This window comes from Hypanus sabinus, chromosome 4, assembly GCF_030144855.1.
Source record: "Hypanus sabinus isolate sHypSab1 chromosome 4, sHypSab1.hap1, whole genome shotgun sequence".
NCBI lineage: Eukaryota > Metazoa > Chordata > Chondrichthyes > Myliobatiformes > Dasyatidae > Hypanus > Hypanus sabinus.
The window spans coordinates 126,515,127-126,536,685 of record NC_082709.1 but is presented as its reverse complement, the minus strand read 5'-3'; the positions used below and the strand labels follow the sequence as shown (position 1 = coordinate 126,536,685).

Sequence of the window (21,559 nt, the reverse complement as noted above, 5' to 3'; positions counted from 1 at the left end):
TTGAATTACAGATTTTCCCCAGGTATGTTACATTATGTTTAAAATGGAACATTGTTCGTTATGTTTGTAACAATCAGAGCAAATTACTGATCAATTTCTCTGTATCTGCATTTTTCTATTCTATCATAGGCACATAATTTGGACCCTGGTGGTCACTATGTTCGTTTGAAGTTTACAGTGAATAATCACATTCAATATTATATACCTAAACAAGAGGATATTCATGAACTGGTAAGCAACCTGAATTTAAATTTACACAAATGAAGAATGGATATTAGCAACCAATATGTATATGGCAAGTGCATTGATATACTTTTTACAAGACAATGCAAATTTTGTACTGTTTAAATAATACATTATCAGAAGTTGAAGTTTTTATGTAAGTTGTCAATTTGTATAGCATTAAGAATCTAAGGATTTTCTTATTTTGTTATTTATATCATAATTAGTTACATAATTTATTTGTGCATGTATCACACAAAATAATCTCAGAAAAGCAAAGCAACATTGTGCTGTGCCACATAGCTGTTTGGTTATAAACATTGCTCATCTTCGACTTGTTTCTTCTGTTGTTGATAGAGGAGAAAATGATCTAAAAGAAGGCATGGTTAAAGGATAATCTCAGAGAGTACTTGTTAGTAATAAGTTTAGTTATGCTGATCCTTATCTGTTATTGCATTAATGCAAAATTGTTATTAGTTTTTTTGGATTTGTTTGCTCCTTTGGATTTTTGTTAGCTTGAATAGAATTATTAAATTATTACAACTGAAAAAGAAGTAATTTGACCTATTGGGCCTTTGCCAACTCTGTGCAAGGGAAATCTATTAAATCACATTGCCCAGTTCTTACCTCTTAATTTCTTTTTGAAATGATATCGGAGTCTGCTTCCATTCCTATTTCAAATAATGAGTTCCACAGCGTGACAACCACTGTGTCAGAAAGGTTTACCTCATTTTACTCCAGATTATTCTGTCAATCAATTTGAACAATTGTCTCCTGATCTATGCTCACTTTGTTGAGGTCATGATTTTGAAAACTACTTACAAATCACTTCTTGTCTTCTGTACACTAGGTAAACATTCCCATCTTCTATATTATCTCTAAATAACTGAAGTACTTCAACCTTTCAGGGCTTTATAAATATCTTATAAACACTAAGATTTGTGCAGGCAGACATGAATGAAATGCATTATGAGACAGAGCTTTAGTTTTAGTCAAACTAGGTGTTTGATCAATGTTCAATGTAACCTCATTGCTTTTGGAGATATGTACCAATCTTAATATTTATATCTCAGGAAAACACTTATAATTGTTTTCTCTACCTGTTCTTTCACCTTCAATGATTTGTACACTGAGGTTTCTAATCATGTACTACATTTGAAATTCAATTTTTTTTCTCTTTATCGTTCTTCCTACAATATTACCTTGTATTTCTCTGAATTAAATTTCATTTGTGGCATGTTAGTCCATATCCTTCTGAAGTTTATCAGTGTCCACCTTTCTGCTTACCATAATTCCATGTTTATGATATCTGTAAATTTTGCAAGTAATCGACACAATTTAGTCCAAGTCTTTCCCTGTTTTCATCAAGCCTGAAAAGCAACCACTCACTATGACTCTGTTGCCTGTTTATAACCAATTTTGCACTCATTTCATCACTTCCACTTCACTGAATCACAGAACAATCACTAAATGGATTTCGGCCACACAGCCATTCAATTGTCTTTGTAAAGCAACTCAGCTCAGCCCACCCCTTTGTTCTCATGCCCTTGTCTTGCAAAATCCCTTTTTTTAGATATAAGACAATAAAACATAGAGGCAGAATTAGGCCATTCAGCCCATCAACTCTGCTCTACATTCCATCATAGCTGATCCTGTATCCCACTCAACCCCATCCACCTGCCTTCTCGTCACATCCTTTGATGTCCTGACTGATCAGGAAACAATCTTCCAACTTAAATATACTCACAGACTTGGCCTCCACCACAGTCTGTGGCAGAGCATTCCACAGACTCACCACTTTTTGACTAAAGCAATTCCTCCTTACCTCTATTCTAAAGGGTTTCCCCTCAACTGTGAGGATGTGCCCTCTAGTTTTGGATATCCTCACCAGAGGAAACATTCTCTCCACATCCACCCTATCTAGTCTTTTTAACATTAGTTAGGTTTCAATTAGAGCCTCACTCACATTCTTCTAAGTTTCAGTGAGTACAGGTCCAAAATTGTCAAGCACTCCTCATATGTTCGTTCATTCCTGGAATCATCCTTGTGAACTTCCTCTGGACTCTCTCCAATGAGAACTCATCCTTTCTGAGATATGGGACCCAAAACTGTTGACAATGCTCCAAATGCAGCCTGATTAGTGTCTTATAAATCTTCAGCATTATCTCTTTGCTTTTATATTCTATTCCCTTTGATAAAAATGCTAATATTGCATTTGCTTTCTTTACCACAGACTCGACCTGTAAATTAACCTGGGAGTCTTGCACGAGGACTCCCAAGTCCCTCAGCACCTCTGATGTTTGAACTTTTTCCCCTTTTAGGTAATAGTCTGCACTATTGTTCCTTTTACCAAAAGGCATTATCATGAATTTCTCAATACTGTATTCCATCTACTACTTTTTTACCCATTCCTCCAATTTGTTAAAGTCCTGCAGCAATCGCATTGCTTCCTCAGCACTGATCCTTCAGAATCAGGGTAGTCAGAAGTTCCTTAATCTTGGTCTGGTGTTCAGTTTAAATCCTAGATCCCCAAGTGGATCTCGTAACAATTCCTCAAGCAAAGTCAAAGTTACTTAGTTGTCATTTGCAGAGTATATGCATAAGTGGAATGAAAAACTTACTTGTAGTATATTCACCAGTTTTTTTTTAACAAGCAGGTACAACGTACAGAGCAGATAGCTAAACTGTCCTGACTTAGTCACCATTTAGGAATTCTCAATGTGTGGGATGCTTGCTACCCCTCCCCCCCCACTTATTCCACTGGCTTTGTACTTGATGGGTTATGGCATCCTTTCCTAGATGTTCCATAGCTCTATTCTTATAGTAGCACATATGTATCTTTGTATAGACTTAAGTTCTGGCAGGAGTGAGTTCTCTGACATCTTCCAACTAAAAAGTAGTTACGCTACAGGAGTCTTTCTCAGCAGACTTAATGGCTGTTTTTATGCCATAATTTTCCATGATTCTGTGAAACAATTATTTATCCCTTTGTCATGATTAGATTGTCCACTTGGGGCTTTTGTGATTTGGATTCAGAAGTTCAAAAAGCATTCCATACATTTTCTCAATGTAACAAAACTAACCTTAAACTTGAAAGTAAGCTCTTAGCAATGCACTTTGTAGTAACTACTATACACCAAAAAAAATATAAACACCTTTGACCTGTATGATTCAAGATTGTGTAATCTCATTTACAGTACACAAGTGTAAAGAAACACTGAATCATTGTTACTCCTGATATGACACAGCATTAAAAAAAACAGTTAAGATCAAGAACATAATGATTAAAAAACACAATAAATATAAATACATAAGATAGCTTATATGGTGTATAGATTGATTGTATGTACATCAAGTAATGTTAGGAACAGGAAGAGTTTACACAAAGTGACTGACAGGAAATGATAGTTGTGGTGGGGGGACAAAATTTGGTAATGAATCACTGTTGAGATGGAGGACTAATGAAACTGCTGGAGTTCAGTGGAGTAAAAAGGCATAAAGACATGGAATTCCAGAGTTTAAAGCCCTGGCAGTCAGAGTTTGCCCTGCTAATGATGAAACCATTAAATTGATCGAGTTCAGCAGGCCAAAGCTGAAGGACCACAAATATCTCTCACAGTTGGAATTATATATTGACTGCAAAGATAGGACAGAGTGCCCCTGTGGAAGGATTGAAAAATAAATTGAGAGTTTTAAAATAGATCCATTGGTTAACCAGAAACACTAGTTACTCATTGAAAGCAGAGTGTTAATAACAGTGGTTAACCAGAAACACTAGTTACTCATTGTAAGTAGAATGTTGTATAACTTTGGTTAACCAGAACACCAGTTACTCAGGGAAAACAGAGCATTGTATAACATTGTTTACAGAGTGTAGAAAGATGTTTATTGCAGTGAACAAATCAAGACATGCTAAAGGGATAAATGATTGCTTCATGTAATCACAGCAATTTATAGCATAAAAAACAGGCGCTTAGCCTGCTGAGAAAGACTCCCGTAGCCTAATCCCACTTTCAGCTTCCTGGCCTGTAACACTGCAGGTAGCTGTGCTCTAACACCTTTCAAATGTCTAGTTTCCAAAAGTGTAATAAAGAAAAAATGAGTTAGCACAATGCTTTACAGTACCAGTGATAATTGACCAGGGATCAATTGCTGTTGCTGCCTGTTAGGAATTTGTATGTTTTTCCTGTGGCAGTATGAGTTCCCACATTCCAAAAAGATGTAAAGATTAGAGCTAGTAAGTTGTGGGCATGCTATGTTGGCGCAGGAGGCATGGTGACACTTGCGTGCTGCTCCCCGCACTTCCTCAGACTGTGAGGGTCATTGACACAAATGACGCATTTCACTGTATGTCTCAATGTTTTGATGTACATGTGACAAAGCTAATCTTTATCTTTAAAATTTAAGACTGTAGCTTAATTGCCTGTGGGTGATAAAAATAGTCCTGAATTTTCTCTTATATTTTCTCTTACACCAATTATTTGACATCTAAGCTTTTTGGATCTCTCTGTCAAGAAAAATGTCCTTCCTATCCATTTTGTCTGGGCTCCTTAGAATTTTCTAAGGGCTGGGCACCTCATTTAATATTTGTTTGGACTCTCTTCTTTGAAAATAAGCATATGGAGCTTCTCCAACCATTCTCTAATTCTGTTAATATTCTCTAATCCTACCAACATACTCATAAATCTCTTCAGTTTCAATTGCATTCTTTCTGCATTATAACCATATAGTCAATTCTTGCATCATCTACAAACTTCTTAATCTTCTACATATATATATATATATATATATAAATCATTGGTATAGGCTATAAAATAAACAAGAGATCTGGGACCTGTGGAACCTGACTGGCAATGTCCTCCACTCATAAGGAAATCAGTTTATCATTTTAATTTGCTTCCTGACACGGAGCCAATTTTAGATCCAACTTGTCAAGTTTCATTGGATCTCATAAGCATTTACTTCATTGAACAAGCCTGGTGGGACCAGCAAAAATGTCCATAGCACTTGAGCTGAGGAAGAGATACAGTTGGGAGAAATTACATTATAAATGGTAACCAATAAGTACAGATATTTGTTAATTTTTAATGTTTATAGATAAGTGAACCATGTCAAGAGTTTTATCTCCTGCAAGAATTCTAGCATAGTAGGCTTCTAATGCTATAGAATCTGTGTATCATTGGTCTGTATTCAATTTTTATGTAGGAGTTACATTTTGAGCTAACTGTTAATAAATAATATTAGTATCCTTTATGGATAATCCTCCAACTAAAGGATGGCTAAAAAGCCATTGTCTTGACATTACAACCTTTGGAAGAATCTAATACAACGTTGAAGCTGTAGTAAGTGTGGAACATGAATAAATTATATCCGTGAATACTATTCATGTTATAAGTACATATTAGTAAATTGATTGTTTGTAGTAATTTGTGACCTTTCCTCTATTTTATAAATTAATTAAAGGTATTATATATTTTTACAGTTGTATCAAGAAATTCAAATATGTCCTAAAACTACACATCATGTTCATTTTGACAAGTTCGAAACTTCCATCAGTTATGGTAAGGATATATGCAAAATGTTACAAATACTAACAAATGTTTATGCCAGTTACTTCTATTACTTGTATTAGTTTATTTGGCTTTACCTTTGGATATGCGAGACGCAGATGTTTTGAAATTTGGATAACACCCAGAGGAGCTGGAGGAACTCAGCAGATCAGGCACCATCTTTGGAGAGAAAAAGGACATTTGCTATTTCAAGTCAAGACCCTTCATCAGGATCCTCCAGTTCCATTAGATGTTGCTCTTTGCTTCTTTTTTGTTCTTTTTGAGACACGCTGTTTGAAATACAGGTTGTCCCCAAGTTGTGAACATCCGACTTACGAACCAAAGAAGGAGAACCCCGTCCGCCATTTTAGGTTGGATCGCAATGTCGTCCACCATTTTAAGTCATTGCTGTTGACACTGTGTTGAGTGTGTAACTTTGAGTTCGGCTTAAATTTTTCTCAGCAAGATTCACCCTGACCCTGCCTCCCCCCCTTCCAGTCGGATGACAGTGAGATCAGCACCGGGCTTGAGAACTGAGGTTCTTGAGTTCGATCCAGAGTCAGACTGCACCTGAGCACACTGTCCATCCGCGCCAGGTTGATGTCAAGCTCGCAACTTGACCTCGTAAAAAAAACACTGCCACCTCCAGTTTAAATTCCCATGCGGAATATTGTGGAGGATCACATACCCAAACCCAGCGTGGTGGTCCTTAGGACCCAGCAGACCTCGGGAACTGGTGGAGGTCAGGACCCGCCATCTGCAATGTTTCTGTTTCGTTGACGGGAAGCGATCACGATTGAAAATAAAGTGGAAATAATAAAGCGTTTGGAAAGAGGTGAAATGTCATCGGTCTTCGGAAAAGCGTTGGGCTACAGTCGGTCAACAATCAAAACAATTTTAAAGGATAAAGTGAGAATAATGGAGCATGTGAAAGGCCCTGCCCTGATTAAAGCTACAATTATTACTAAGCAACACAGTGGTTTAATTATTGGGATACATACGTTTCTTAAGTGTTTTATATGCATAGAAAGGTAAAATATGTACTAACACCAACGTTTGACTAACTGACGCTAAATAATACCGGACGTACTTGTTCTGATTTATGTACAAATCTGACTAAAAGACGGACTCAGGAACGAAACTCGTTCGTAACCCGGGGACTTCCTGTAATAAAAGGTAACTGTTCAGTATTTGTACATAGGAAACAGTTACATTAAATTTAAGATAATTCTTGAATCTGTTATGTGGTTAATTTGTTTGTTTTCACCTAGAAATACGATCACGGTACAAATGGAGTTCTGTAAATTACAACTGAGGCACTTGTGCCTTCTGTGCTGTTTTGTTCAATTTGAATGACCGGCCTGATTGATGCTTTTACTTAATTTGCCAAAAAATGTTGAATTAATAAGAATAGACTGTAAACTTAATTACATTTTCTTGAAATATATGTATCCAAAATTTTTGACCTCCAGCTTTTCCTGTTTTCTAAGTGCCTTTAAGTATGCTTCTTTTCAACCACTTTCACAGCAAACTGTAGCCTGTAATTTTCCTTTAAATAACTTACTGTTGAACGGTCTGACTGAACTAGTGATTTCATGATCTCTGAAGGACTCAGCAGACTTAACTCTCAGGCATGCTTTAAGCAAGCCAGCTGGTGGCGTAGTGGCATCTGCATTGGACTTTGAGGTGAGTGGCTGGTTTCTCGCATGCTTTCCATCCATGCTGGTTGAGTGCCGACCTCATTAAAAAAACGACAAAAATGCTAAAGAAAGGGCAAGGTTGCCACCTGATTGACCACAAGGCATGGAAAGGAACACCACACATGCTTTAAGCAGGCAAAAGTACATCTCCATGGCCAAAAGACAGGGAGGGATTGAGAACTCCAAACCAGGCTAAAACGAAGAGATGTGAAACTTACTCTACCCAGCATCTTGTTAGCAAATGTACAGTCACTGGAGAACAAGGTTGAGGACCTAAGGACAAGATTTGTGTGTCGGGGGGAAATGAGGAATTATTGCGTTCTGTGTTACACAGAGACATGGTTCACTCTGGACACACTGGATACGTTGGTAAGACCCGAGGACTTCTCAATCAACCAGATGGACTGGACTGCTGATCCAGAGAAGGCAAACGGTGGGCAGGGGGAGGGCGGGTGTGAGAGTCTGTATTTCATGTTAAACTCTTTGTGGTGCTCAGATGCAGCAGTCTTTTGCACTCTTGTTCCCTGACCTGGAACATCTGGTAATTAAGTGACAACTTTTCTACTTACCAAGGGAGTTCTCCTCCATGATTCTGGACCACAGATTGCATATTGCCAAAGGCCGATATTAAGCAGGCATTCGATGTCTTGAGTTCTGCCATCAGCAAACAAGAAGCAGCCTACCCTGACGCCATTCAAACCATTGTTGGGGACTTCAATCAGGCTTGTTTGAAGAAATTTCTGCTCAGTTATCATCAACATATCACTTGCATCACCAGGGGGTTAATACACTTGAGCTCGGCCTGCTATATTACGGTGAGGAATACTATTGTTCCATGCCTAGACTGTATTTTGGGAAATCTGATCACTTGGCAGTCCTGTATACAAGCAAAGGCTATAGAGCAAGGCTCCAGAGATAAGGACAACAAAGAGGTGGTCATGGGAGGTAGAGGAGTAGCTACAAGATTGCTTCAAGCCAGTGGACTGGGCCATGTTCAAGAACTCATCAGAGGACCTGAGCCAATACCCATGGTTGTCAGAGACTTTATAAAAACACTCATAGATGAGTGTGACCCCACAATATCATTCAGGGCCTTCCCTGAGCAGAAGCTTGGATGAAAAATGAGATCTGCAAACTGCTGATGGCCAGATCAGTCGCATTTAGGACTGGTGACCATGTAAAATACTTGAGGTCCAGGTACAATCTCTGGAAAGCCATCCCACATGTCAAGTGACAATTCTGGATCAAACTTGAATATCTGAAGGAGGCTTAACAGCTGTGGCAGGGCTTGAATGCTATCATCTCCTGCAAAGTGGAACCAAGCAAGATGGGGTAGTTGGCCAAGTACTAAAGTGCTGATCAACTGGCTAGAGTGTTCACTGATATCTTTAATTCACCTACTTCAAGCAGGCTTCAATTATACTGGTGCCTAAGAAGAACATGGTAATCTGCATTAATGATTATCATCCATAGCACTTTGATCCATTATGATGATGTGCTTTGTGATGAAACATATCGCTCCTGCCTGAGAAGCAACTTAGATCCACTCCAATTTGCCTACCATTATAATAGGTCAGCAACAGATGCCATTTCGTTAGCTCTTTACTCAATTCTGGAACATCTAGACAGTGAAGGTGCATTCATCAGGATGCTCTTCATTGACTACAGCTCGGCATTCAATACTATCATCCCCTCAAAACTAATCAATGAGCTTCAATACCTTGACCTCCATATCTCTTTATGCAACTGAATTCTCGATTTCCTCACTTGCAAACCCCAGTCCATTCGGATTGGCAACAACATCTCTTCCACAGTCTCCATCAGCGCACGTATACCACAAGGCTGTGTGCTTAGTCCCCTGCTCTACTTGCCTTATACTTATGACTGCAAGGCTGAACACAGCTCTAATGCCATATTTCAACTTGCTGAAGACACCACTGTCATTGGCTAAATCAAAGGTGGTGAAGAATCAGCATTATTGGAGGGAGATTGAAAATCTAGCTGAATGATGCAACAGCAACCTCTCACTCAATGTCAGCAAGACCAAGGAGCAGATTACTGACCTCAGGAGAGGAAACTGGAGGTCCATCAGCCAATTCTCATCAGGGTATCCGAGTTGGAGAGCGTCATCAACTTTAAGTTCCTCAATGTTATCGTTTCAGAGGATCTTTCCTGGGTCCAGCACATAAATGCCGTTAAGAAGAAAGCACAGCAACACCTCTACTTTCTTAGAAGTTTGAGAAGATTCTGCATGTCATCAAAAACTTTGATAAACTTCTACAGATGTGCAGTGGAGAGTACATTGACTGGTATGAAACACTGATGCCCTTGAACCGAAAGTACTATAAAATATAATGGATACAGCCCTGTCCATCACGGGTAAAGCCCTCCCCACCACTGAGCACACCTACATTGAGTGCTGTTGCAGGAAAGCAGTATCTATCATCAAGGACCTCCACCACCCAGGTCATGCTGTCTTCTTACTGCTGCCATCAAGAAGAGGTACAGGAGCCTCAGATCCCACATTACCAAGTTCATGAACAGTTATTACCCCTCAACCATTAGGCTCTCGAACCAGAGGGGATAACTTAACTCGACTTCACTCATTCCATCACTGAATGTTAAACTGAATGTCTCCTTTACTGTTTATAGTTCTGTCATACAGTACCTCTGCACCATCCCCTCTCATTCAAAGACACTTCAAATTTATGAACGTTGCTGTAAATAATTAAAACACAAATATTGCTTTGTCTTCAAAAATAGTGAACTATAAGCTAGAATCGTGGATGAAATGAGTGTGTTTTCAGACTATGATATCTGACTTGAAAAGGACTAGATTGGTGATTCCTAAGTCAGCAAGTCTTTGTATCCTTAGCTTGTTTACCATTAAAACAGAGAAAGCTATTTTGAAATGAATACTTTCAGAACTGAAAGCGTAATATCTTGAAAGAGCTGGTGACAAGGGCTAATCAATGGAATTGTTGACTTTGAGAGAATAAATTGATAGGCTGATAAAATTTCCATTATATTGAGTGCTAAGTACAGGAAGATATTGAATATTCTAACAGAAAGTTGAAAAACTGAAGCAGGGGAAGGTAGAGGACAAGGTAAAAAGTGAATAAAGCTATAATGTGCTCATGAATTTGAATTTAAAATTTGAAAGTGCGCACATACCTTAAAAGTCCTGATGCAGAGTCTTGGTCAAAATATAATCCATCTCTCCACCTTCACATAGCCGTACAGTGGTGTAGTGGCATCTGCATCGGACTTCAAGACGAGTGGTCCTGGTTTCGAATCTGGCTGGCTCCTTATGTGCTTTCCATCCGTGCTGTGTTGAGCATCAAGCTAGCAATTCAGCTTCATAAAAAATAGATAGAAATGCTAAAGAAACAGCAAGGTTGCCACCCAAAGATCCACAGGCTCAGGAAAGGAACAACACATCTTCACCTCCACAGATGCTAATTGACCTGCTGAACTACAGTCATAGAACAATACAGAACATACAGGCCCTTTAGCCGAACAAGTGGATGCCAACCTCAGTGCCCTCACAGCTAGTCCCAATTTCTTGCCTTGGCCCATATCTAAGTACTTCTTAAACAATATTATTGTACCTGTCTCAACCAATCGCTCTGCCACCTCATTCCACATGCTCACCACCCACTGCATGAAAAACCTGCCCCTCAGATTCTTTCCCCTCTTGCCCTAGACCCATGCCATCATAGTTTTAGATTCTCCTCCCCTATAAAAAGACTGTTACCATCTGCCTTATCAATGCCTCTTATAGTTTTAATCTATTTGTAAAATGTTGCCCCTCTTTCTTTTAAATTCAAGGGAATAAAGAACTGACATAGCTAAACTCTCCTTATAACTCAGGTCTTCAGTTCACTACAACAACTTTGTAAATCTTCTCTGTACTCTTTCCAGTTCAATCATATAATGGTTATTGACTTACTGGGCCAGGATACCTCTTGTGTTTTGCTAAGCTTAGCTTTCTAGACATAGCAGCAACCACTTGTAAAGATCAAACAGTTGTAAGTTAAACTTCCAACTAATATTCATTGTCCAGCTTCTATCATAAACAGGGGCCGTTTTTCAATTCCTAATATAAGTGGAAAGCAGTAGTCAGTTTGAAGTTGAAAACACAGTTTTGCAAACATCCACTGTCAATATAACAAGATGTTGGTAACCTCACACCTGAAGAGGTGCAGTATAAAACAACAGGTTATTTAATTTGGCTTGTGTTAAACTAGACAATGCTGCTTAAGTTATTCAGTTCAAGGAAACCTGTAGACCAGATGGAGGCAATCACTTAGCAAATTAATAATTGATGTATTAGTAAGTTGGAAGGTTTATGTACTCTAGGAAGTTAGCTTCACACCATTAATTGAGGTGACCTGGGATCTGTGTCTGCAAGAAGCTTTTAGTTTGGTTGTGTGTTAAGAGGTATCTGAAAGAATATCACATATGTGTGAAGCCACCTAAATGGCAAAGAAACTATAAATGTAGAGGGCAGTTCAGGCTTATTAGGAATGGGGTAAGGAACATCAAGTAGGAAGAAAGAAACACAGGGTGAATTACAGCCCATTCCTCCGGCTTCAATTTCTACAACAGATGACTGGTTCATCTGCATTGTTGTTATGACTTTTGTAGCTTATAGGAATTGTACCTGAGTCTTGGAAATCTTTTGTCTATTAGAAAGGATTTGTAATTTGGAAATCTTTTATAAGATAGAAATCCTCTGTGAGTTTTAGATGTGTTTTAAGACTGTTGTTTGGGTTTGAACATGTATCACTGAAAGTAAATGAATTGTGTTTTAAGTTACTTTGTTGGCTGGAAGTATCTTCTACTTGGTGGGGAGAGGGGATCAAATAGTGGTTACCGACAGCTAAATTCACTGTTGATGTTAAACTGGGGAATGAACAACCCCCCCCCTCCCCCCACCACTTCAGTGAGGGTATTCATGACTATTGATATCAGATAGGACTTTGTTTGAGTTGAGAACTTTGTGGTCAGCAAACCCAATACCATCACACTCACATCTTTTCTACAATAGGGCAACCCAAACTGTCCAGCTTCACCAATGCCTTACACAACTACAATATAATGCCTGTATTCCTATACTCAGTGCCCTGATTGATGAATACCAGTGCGCTAAATGTTTTTTCACCACCCTGTCTACTTGTCAATAACTACGATTTGCAGTTAAGTTCCTAGGTCCCGATGTTCTACCTCTCCCCCTCGTACCTTATCGTTCAAAGTACAAGTCCTATGCTGGTTTGATATTCCAAAATAGTTTGAATTCCACCATCAATTTAATTTTCACTCCAAGTTACAGCATCTGCAATCTCTTGTTCCTCACCTGAATGTTTTAGTTACTGAGAACAAGCTTGTCTTATACTGGGAGAATATAAGACTTGTCTTATATATTGTCTTATACAGGTGCTCAGGCACCTGGTGCCTCATAAGCCCATCCTTATGGAGGAAGGGATTCATTTTGGATTGCTGTTCAGATGAATCAACAACAACCTAGTGAACAAAGTGAACCATCTTCATGTGATCTTCGATTGCATGAGAGGGATAATTTTTATAACAGATCATTTGAAATAGTATATTTGGACATTTATGGCTGTTTATATTCACTTTATTTTTACATTTTGACAAAGAAAAATATGAAATACTAATTGGACAGAGAGAAAGAAGTGGATGTACAACTGAAATATGAAAAGATGCACTGCTGTTAATACACACCTCAGGTTTATTTTCCAAGATTTCATGTTGCTGGAGAAAAAAAGATGACCACTATGTGGTGCTGCAGAGCACTTGTACTTATAATTACTTCAGTAACAATGAAAAAGCATCCTAACATATTCTCCAGTTCACTAATAAACAAAATTCCATTGGTTGATCCAAAAAATATTTAAATCCTGTATCAATGTTTTTTCTCGGTTACGGTAATATGAAAAATTGGTTTATGTTGAATTATGTTTATTGAGTAGCATATGGATGTCACAAGCAAGCACTGGATTGATATTGTCTGTCTATCCCTAAGACCTAAGAGCCATCCAGGGCATTTCAAAGATTAATTAAGGGCCGTGCACATTGTTTTGAGTCTGGAGTTACATCCCAGACTGGGAAGTAATACAGTACATATCTCTTTCTCTTAAGGGCGTTGATTAATCAACATGATTCTGACAATCCAGTTACTTCATGGTCACCATGACTGACACAATTGGACTATTGTCGAGTTCAATGTTTAAGCAGAAAAATGGGAGTTGCAATTAATCACGATCTTACTCGATGGCAGAAAAGCCACAAAGGGCTATATCGGACTACCCTTGCTTCCATTTCTTATGTTCTTATAGTCTTAACTGTCACATGTGCAAAATAGGAAATCCAGAACAAAAACAACTTTGGGCGAATGCATTGTAGCTTTAGGAAAGAATTTATGGAGAAAATTAGATTTATTTCAGCTGCAACCAAATAGTAGAGATCAGCATTACATTAAAGATTCCTTCCACTCTGGTGATTTACAGTGGTGCTAGAAGGTTTGTGAACCCAGTAGAAGTTTCTATATTTCTGTATAAATATAACCGAAAATGATTTTCCAATTTTTATGTAAGTCCTAAAACTAGATAAACAGAACCCAATTAAATAAGTAACGCAAAAATATTCTACTTCTTCATTTAGTTATTGAGAAACATGTATTTGTTGGAAAAAGTATGTGAACCTCTGGGGTAATGCCTTCTACAACAGCTACTTGGAGTCATCTGCACCAATAAGATAAGATAGGAAGTGGTGGTTGTAGAGGTGCCCTGCCTTATAAAAAAGACACACAAAGTCAGGTTACTGATGGGGTTCATGGAAGGATACCACAGAGGAAACCACTGCTCTCCCAAAAAAAAAGCATTACTCCATGTCTCAATTTTGCAAAACACCACCTGGTGTTACGAATGAAGGGAGCAAAGTCGCGCCCCCCCCCCCCCCCCCCGCCTTTTTGAGAATCGCACGATCGCTATTATTTCGGGATTGAGACCCAGGAAATGAGAGAGGTACACAGCATGTCAGTAATGAGAGACACAGGAACAGCAAAAGCAGTCGTTATAGACACCGCAGAATACACAAGGTTTGGAATGTCTTCTAACAAACGCGGAACGGAACCACTGATTACTGCTATTGTCTCTTGAAGGAGGAATTGTGTATTGAGTACTGTACTATTCATTGAAATCCCTCGGGGCAGCCCGAGTGGTCTGGTTGAGGGATTGCATCATCCCAACCTGATTGACATCTGAGACCCCGTGAGTGAGGATAAAAGGAGGGTCTGGGGAACACCCCTCAGACACACCAGGAGAAACATATGAGACCAGTGGGGGGCTTGTGTGTGTGTGTGTGTCCATCCTTGCCTGGGTGGTGAGTCCTCCACGGTAACGGTCTAGCTAAAGGACGGATACGGATCAAGATCGATAAAAGGAAAGTCGGCAAGTTAATAGCTGTTACTGCTTTCTCTCTATCTCTCTCTCTCTCCAACAATTGCAACACAGCGACAAACAAACACTGAAGCCTGTGTGAACTGAAATGAACTGTAGATTTCCATCAGACAATTCATTATCCCCTAGACAACGATAGAGCTTATTTCTTAATGATTATTATTATACCCGCACTTTTAGGTTTAGTATTGATGATGTATATTATCTGTATATTTGCATTGATATTATTTTTGTGTATTTTTAACTAATAAATACTGTTAAAAATAACATCATCAGACTTCAACGGATACTCCTATCTTTGCTGGTATGATACCCAGTTACGGGGTTCGTAACACAGGATATTCTACAATGCTTCTGGGGCAATGCTCTGTGGACAGATGAGACAAAAGTTGAACTTTTTGGCAGAAATGCACATTGCTATGTTTGGAGGAAAAAGGGCACTGCACACCAACCCTAAAACATCATCCCAACTGTGAAGCATGGCGGAAGGAGCATCATGGTCTGGGGTTGCTTTGCTGCTTCAGGGCATGTATAGCTTGCAATTGTTGAGGGAACAATGAATTCAAAATTGTATCAAGACATTTTACAGGAGAATGTCAGGGTAGTAGTCCACCACCTGAAGCTTAGTAGAAGCCGGATAACGCAGCAAGACAATGATCTGAAACATGAGTAAATCAGCCACAGAATGGTTTAAAAAGAAGAAAATTTGTGTTTTGTAATAGCCGAGTCAAAATCCTGACCTTAATCTTATAGAAATGTTGTGGAAGTACATGAAACAAACAGTTTATGCAAGGAAACCCACCAATCCCAGAGTTGAAGCAGATTTGTAAGGAGGAATGTCCTAAGGTTCCTCCAAACTGATGTGCAGGACTGAACATTTACCAGAAATGTTTGGTTGAAATTATTGCTGTATGGGGGGTGGAGGGGGGTCACACCAGTTACTGAAAGCAAAGGTTCACGTACTTCTTCCAACAAGTACATGTAATATTGGATCATTTTTCTCAATACACAAATGAAAAAGTATAATGTTTTTCATGTTATTTATTTAATTAAGTTCACTTTATCTAATTTTAGGACGCGTGAAGATCTGATCACATTTTAGGGCTTACTTATGCAGAAATGGAGAATTCTACAGGGTTCACAAACTTCCTAGCATCACTGTAGATGTTTCAATTGATGTATTTGATAACCTTGGTGAGGTATTCATATTGCATGAATTACTGTGATTTGGAAAGATAATTCTATTACTTTATTTGCTGCAAGTGCCCAGTGCACAATTGTAAATTCACTGTCAACTGTTGTAAGAAAACGCTAACATTTGCACCTTTGAAATTCAATTAATTAATTATAATCAGCTGATAGCTATTATCAGCATTTTCCCTGTGAATTTTACTGTTTCATCAAATCTCCTTGTTTATTATGATGTAAAATATTAAGCATTTTTTGGTCTAAAGTTTGTATTGTTATATAATAATTATTTATTGTAATTTTATTTAAATAACTGGCATTCCTTTCTCCCTTTAGGATTTTGTGTATCATTAGTTGAAGAGGAAGGATCACACCAAAAAATGATTATTACAGATGTTAAAGAAGGAGGTCTCGCTTCATCTAAAGGTAATTTAGTTTTCTTAAGAAAAATGATTTTAGTATTTCACTTTGCCAATTGTAAAGGTTAGGATTATCTTTTTTCTTAATCTATATGACACATTAACTAGATATTACTTGCAATAAAATTCTTAACTTTTAGATTTGGGAAATGTATAGAAAGTGTAGCTTATTGTTAAATTGAGGTGTTTGATGATGTTAATTGTTTTGACAGTTCTGCTGTGTTGCATAATTAAGAATCTCATTCTGTAAACCACTTTTCACAAGTCTGTTTCATTCCTCTGCTGCATCTTAATCCTTGTTTAGACTTGTATAGTAATAATTTTAGTCATTAGTATTGTTTGTTATCACCCCAATCCTGACTTCTGAGCACTACATTGGAGGAGTAGATAAAAATAAATCCTTGAACAGTCTTAGAGTAAAAATTTCTTCTGGAATTAATGAGAAGACACACCCAATTTAATGTTTTCCAAGTTGATACACAGTAGTCCTCAGAGCTTTGCTGAAATTAGTGTAATGGTTCATGCAATGAGTGCAAATCTCAAGAACGTCAGTAATTTTCTGAGTTTGGTTTCATGTATTCTGTAAATTTGATGCTGAGATTACAGGATAGAAGTGTGCTGTGGAGTTTTCAACATTAGGAGAGAAAAATGGCTGCATAAAGTTTTAATTCTAGAAAAAGCTCTCATTTTACTTCACTTACAATACATATTAAAAATTACTTAATATTAGACAATAGACAATAGGTGCAGAAGTAGACCATTCTGCCCCTCGAGTCTGCACCGATTAGGTATTACTTACCTGTTGAAAAGCTCTTTTACAGTTTCCTTTCATAGCAATCGAACTTTCCTTTTATAACGTTTTTGATGGTGAGCCTCTGTCTCCAAACCCACTTTTTTGGCAAAAGTTTCACACCCAGCACTAATGACCCCTTCTCCTCCTCTTCTTGGACAACCTGCTCAGGTGCTCTGCCTGCTGTGGATCTTTTCATCTTGAATTGTTGACAAAACATCAACGTTAAACATAAGCACTCCTCTCTCCTCCATGAACATTATTCAGTCCTTCATCTCCTCCCACTTTCTCCAGATTTTCTGCATCAGCATGGGCCACAGCTATTCCTGCCTTTTCGTTGGCTACATCAGATGTCCTGGAAAGGAAAGCTGCATCCTGTGTACAGATGTGGCAGAGATTGATGCTTCCTTTACCCGCATCTCCTCTATTTCCCTAATATATGTGCTCACCTCATCTTCCTGCTGCCTTAATAGTGATAGAGTTCCCCTTGTCTTTACCTACTACCCCATAAACCTGTATCCAACACATCATTCTCAAACCTCCAAACATATCTTTACCTCCCTTGCCCCTCTGCTTCCTGCAGGGATTGGTCTCTTAGTGATTCCCTTGTTCATATGTCCCTCCCCACTAATCTCCCTCCAGGCACCTATTAGGCAAATGGCCGAAGTGCTACACCTGCCCATTTATCACCTCCCTCGCCTCCATTCAGGGCCCCAAACAGTCGCCAATTGTGTCCGCTGCTCCTGAAGTGGCATCCTCTATATCGGTGAGACCAGTTGTAAGTTGGGGAACCACTTCGTCAAGCACCTTCACCCCATTTGTCAAAAACGGGACTTCCCTGGTGGCCCAACATTTTAATTTCAATTCCCATTCCCGGTCCGACATGGAAGTCCATGGCCTCCTCTTGTGCCACTATGAGGTCATCCTCAGGGTGGAGGAGCAAAACCTTATATTCTGTCTGTGTGGCTTCCAATCTGATGTCATGAATATAGATTTCTGTTTCTAGCAAAAAAAAATTCCCTCCCCCTTCCCCTTTTCTTCTATTTCCACTCTGATCCCTTACCTCTTCTCACTTGCCTATCACTTCCCTCTTGGTCCCTTCATCATTCCCTTTCTCTTATGGTCCACCCTCCTCTCCTATCAGATTCCTTACTCTCCAGCCCTTAACCTTTCTCCCCCACCTTATCTTAACTATCACCTCCTTCCTCTCCCCCACCTTTTTACTCTATCACCTAACCCCTTCCTTTCCAGTCCTGAAGTAAGGTCTCAGCCCAAAATGTCAACTGTTTATTCATTTCCATAGATGCTGTCTGGCCTCCTGAGTTCCTTCAGCATTCTGTATGTGTTGCTCTGGATGTCTGGCATCTGCAAAATTTTTCATGTTTATGATTAGGATGTAATGATAGTTATCAGTTCATAGACAACTCTGCTTATACTTAGATAAACCAGAATGTACTAGCTTCCTTGAAGGATCACTTTTAGAAAATAAATGTGTATATTTATATTGCAAGCATAAGTTAGTAAAGTACTGTGCCCATCATCACATTGTTTCCATTCATACTGTTCATAAAATTACACAATGAGCACCATCTGCAATCTGACATCTTATTTTGATTAAAAACCTATTAAGAAACTTGTGATGAAAAATATTTAATTTCAAGAGCTAAATTTGAAACTGCATCACAGAAGAAGAAATTAGGACCATATCATAACCCTTTCTATTCTGACCAAGCCATGATAACAGCAGGTGGTATAGGGTTGTGCTTTTGAATTTCTGTTTTATAATTAACTTAATTATTACTCAGAATATTGAGAGCTATTAAGGCTATGATTAAGATGAAGAAGAATGAAGCATGAAGCTGATTTTACTCAGGAGATGGATGCAGTCTATCGAAGTGATGCAAGCTGCAGTGAGGTCATGGATCGTGTTCAGGGTGTGACTAGGTGTTCAGGGTGTGACTAGGTGTTCCCCTAGACATTGTGAGAGGCTGGTGCTGAAACTGCAGGGGCCCTAGCAGAGATATTTGAAACATCCTTAGCAACTGGTGAGGTGCTGGAGGATTGGAGGGTAGCTAATGTTGTTCTGTTGTTTAAGAAAGGCTCTGAGAATATGCCAGCAAATTATGGGTCTATGAGCTTGACATCAGTAGTGGGTAAGTTATTGGAAGGTACTCTAATGGGCTGGTTATCTAAGTATTTGGAAGGTATTCTAATGATTTGGATATCTAAACATTTTAAAAAATTATTTTTATTTATTGAGATGCAGCACAGAATAGTCTCTTGTGGCCCTTTGAGCTGTGCTGCCCAGCAAACCTCGATTCAACCCTAGCCTAATCATGGGTCATTTTACAATGAACAATTAACCTACCAGCTGGTACTTCTTTGGACTGTGGGAGGAAACTAGAGCACCTAGAGGAACCCACGGGTTTATATTCGACCATCTGCAGATCCTTGCATTTCCAAAACAGGATTCATTTTGGTTACTGCTATTCTTAATAGTTCAATGAATTTGCTGAAGCCTTTGAATCTGTTGCCTAAGACAATTTTTTTTTAAAAAGCTTTGGCCAGGATGAGGTTGATACACATTTTATTAATCTTATAATCTAAATTATATATTACATTGTCTACTGTATTCAAAAAGAGTAAGATTTGGGCCAGACCCATCTCCGTCATGTCAGGAAATTAACAGGATAGCCCACTTTGCTCCCTTTTATTCAACATGGTCATAGATATTTTATCGTGTTTTTTAAATAGGGGTGGGTGCTATTTTTATTTCGGCACTCATGATATTTATTTCATTGCCCTTTTCTTCACTGATATGAGAGATTTGTACATGGGTATGTTAAAGAAATAGACAATAGACAATAGACAATAGGTGCAGAAGTAGACAATTTGGCCCCTCGAGTCTGCACCGCCATTCTGAGATCATGGCTGATCATTCACTATCAATACCCAGTCCCTGCCTTGTCCCCATATCCCTTGATTCCCCTATCCATCAGATATCTATCTAGCTCCTTCTTGAAAGCATCCAGAGAATTGGCCTCCACTGTCTTCTGAGGCAGTGCATTCCACACCTCCACAACTCTCTGGGAGAAGAAGCTCTTCCTCAACTCTGTTTTAAATAACTGACCTCTTATTCTCAATCCATGCCCTCTGGTACTGGACTCTCCCAACTTCTGGAACATATTTCCTGCCTCAATCCTATCAAATCCTTTAATTATCTTAAACGTTTCAATCAGATCCCCTCTCAATCTCCTCAATTCCAGCGTGTACAAGCCCAATCTCTCCAATCTCTCTGCGTAAGACAGCCCTGCCATCCCAGGAATCAACCTAGTGAATCTACGCTGCACTTCCTCAATTGCCAGAATGTCCTTCCTGGAGACCAAAACTGTACACAATATTCCAGGTGTGGTCTCACCAGGGCCCTGTACAAATGCAAAAGGACATCCTTGCTCTTGTACTCAATTCCCCTTGTAACAAAGGCCAACATTCCATTTGCCCTCTTCACTGCCTGTTGCACTTGCTCATTCACCTTCATTGACTGGTGAACTAGGACTCCTAGGTCTCTTTGCATTTCTCCCTTACCTAACTCGACACCGTTCAGACAATACTCTGCCCTCTTGTTCCTGCTTCCAAAGTGGATAACTTCACATTTATTCACATTGAATGACATCTGCCAAGTATCTGCCCACTCACCCAGCCTATCCAAGTCTCCCTGTATTCTCCTAACGTCCTCTTCTCATGTCACACTGCCACCCAGTTTAGTATTGTCAGCAAACTTGCTGATATAGTTTTCAATGCCCTCATCTAAATCGTTGACATAAATCGTAAAGAGTTGTGGTCCCAATACAGAGCCCTGTGGTACCCCACTAGTCACCTCCAGCCAGTCCGAGAAACACCCATTCACTGCTACCCTTTGCTTTCTATCTGCCAACCAGTTTTCTATCCATGTTGAAACCCTGCCCCCAATGCCATGAGCTCTGATTTTACTCACCAATCTCCTATGTGGCACCTTATCGAATGCCTTCTGAAAATCTAGGTACACAACATCCACTGGCTTACCCTCGTCTAACATCCTTGTTACATCCTCAAAAGACTCCAACAGATTAGTCAAGCATGATTTGCCCTTGGTAAATCCATGCTGGCTCAGCCTAATCCTATTTCTGCCATCAAGATGTGCCACTATTTCGTCCTTAATAATGGACTC

At 39.0% G+C, this 21,559-nt stretch overlaps 1 protein-coding gene across 1 annotated transcript in view; it reads left to right on the top strand.

Moving 5' to 3' along the window:
• Positions 1 to 21,559, top strand: part of tiam1a (TIAM Rac1 associated GEF 1a) — a 202,589-nt gene that overhangs the window by 52,256 nt on the left and 128,774 nt on the right. Inside the window, exons 10-12 of the mRNA XM_059968121.1 lie at positions 130 to 231; positions 5,705 to 5,783; positions 16,480 to 16,569. Coding sequence (XP_059824104.1) covers positions 130 to 231; positions 5,705 to 5,783; positions 16,480 to 16,569 — 271 coding nt within the window. The remainder of the gene's footprint in view (positions 1 to 129; positions 232 to 5,704; positions 5,784 to 16,479; positions 16,570 to 21,559) is intronic.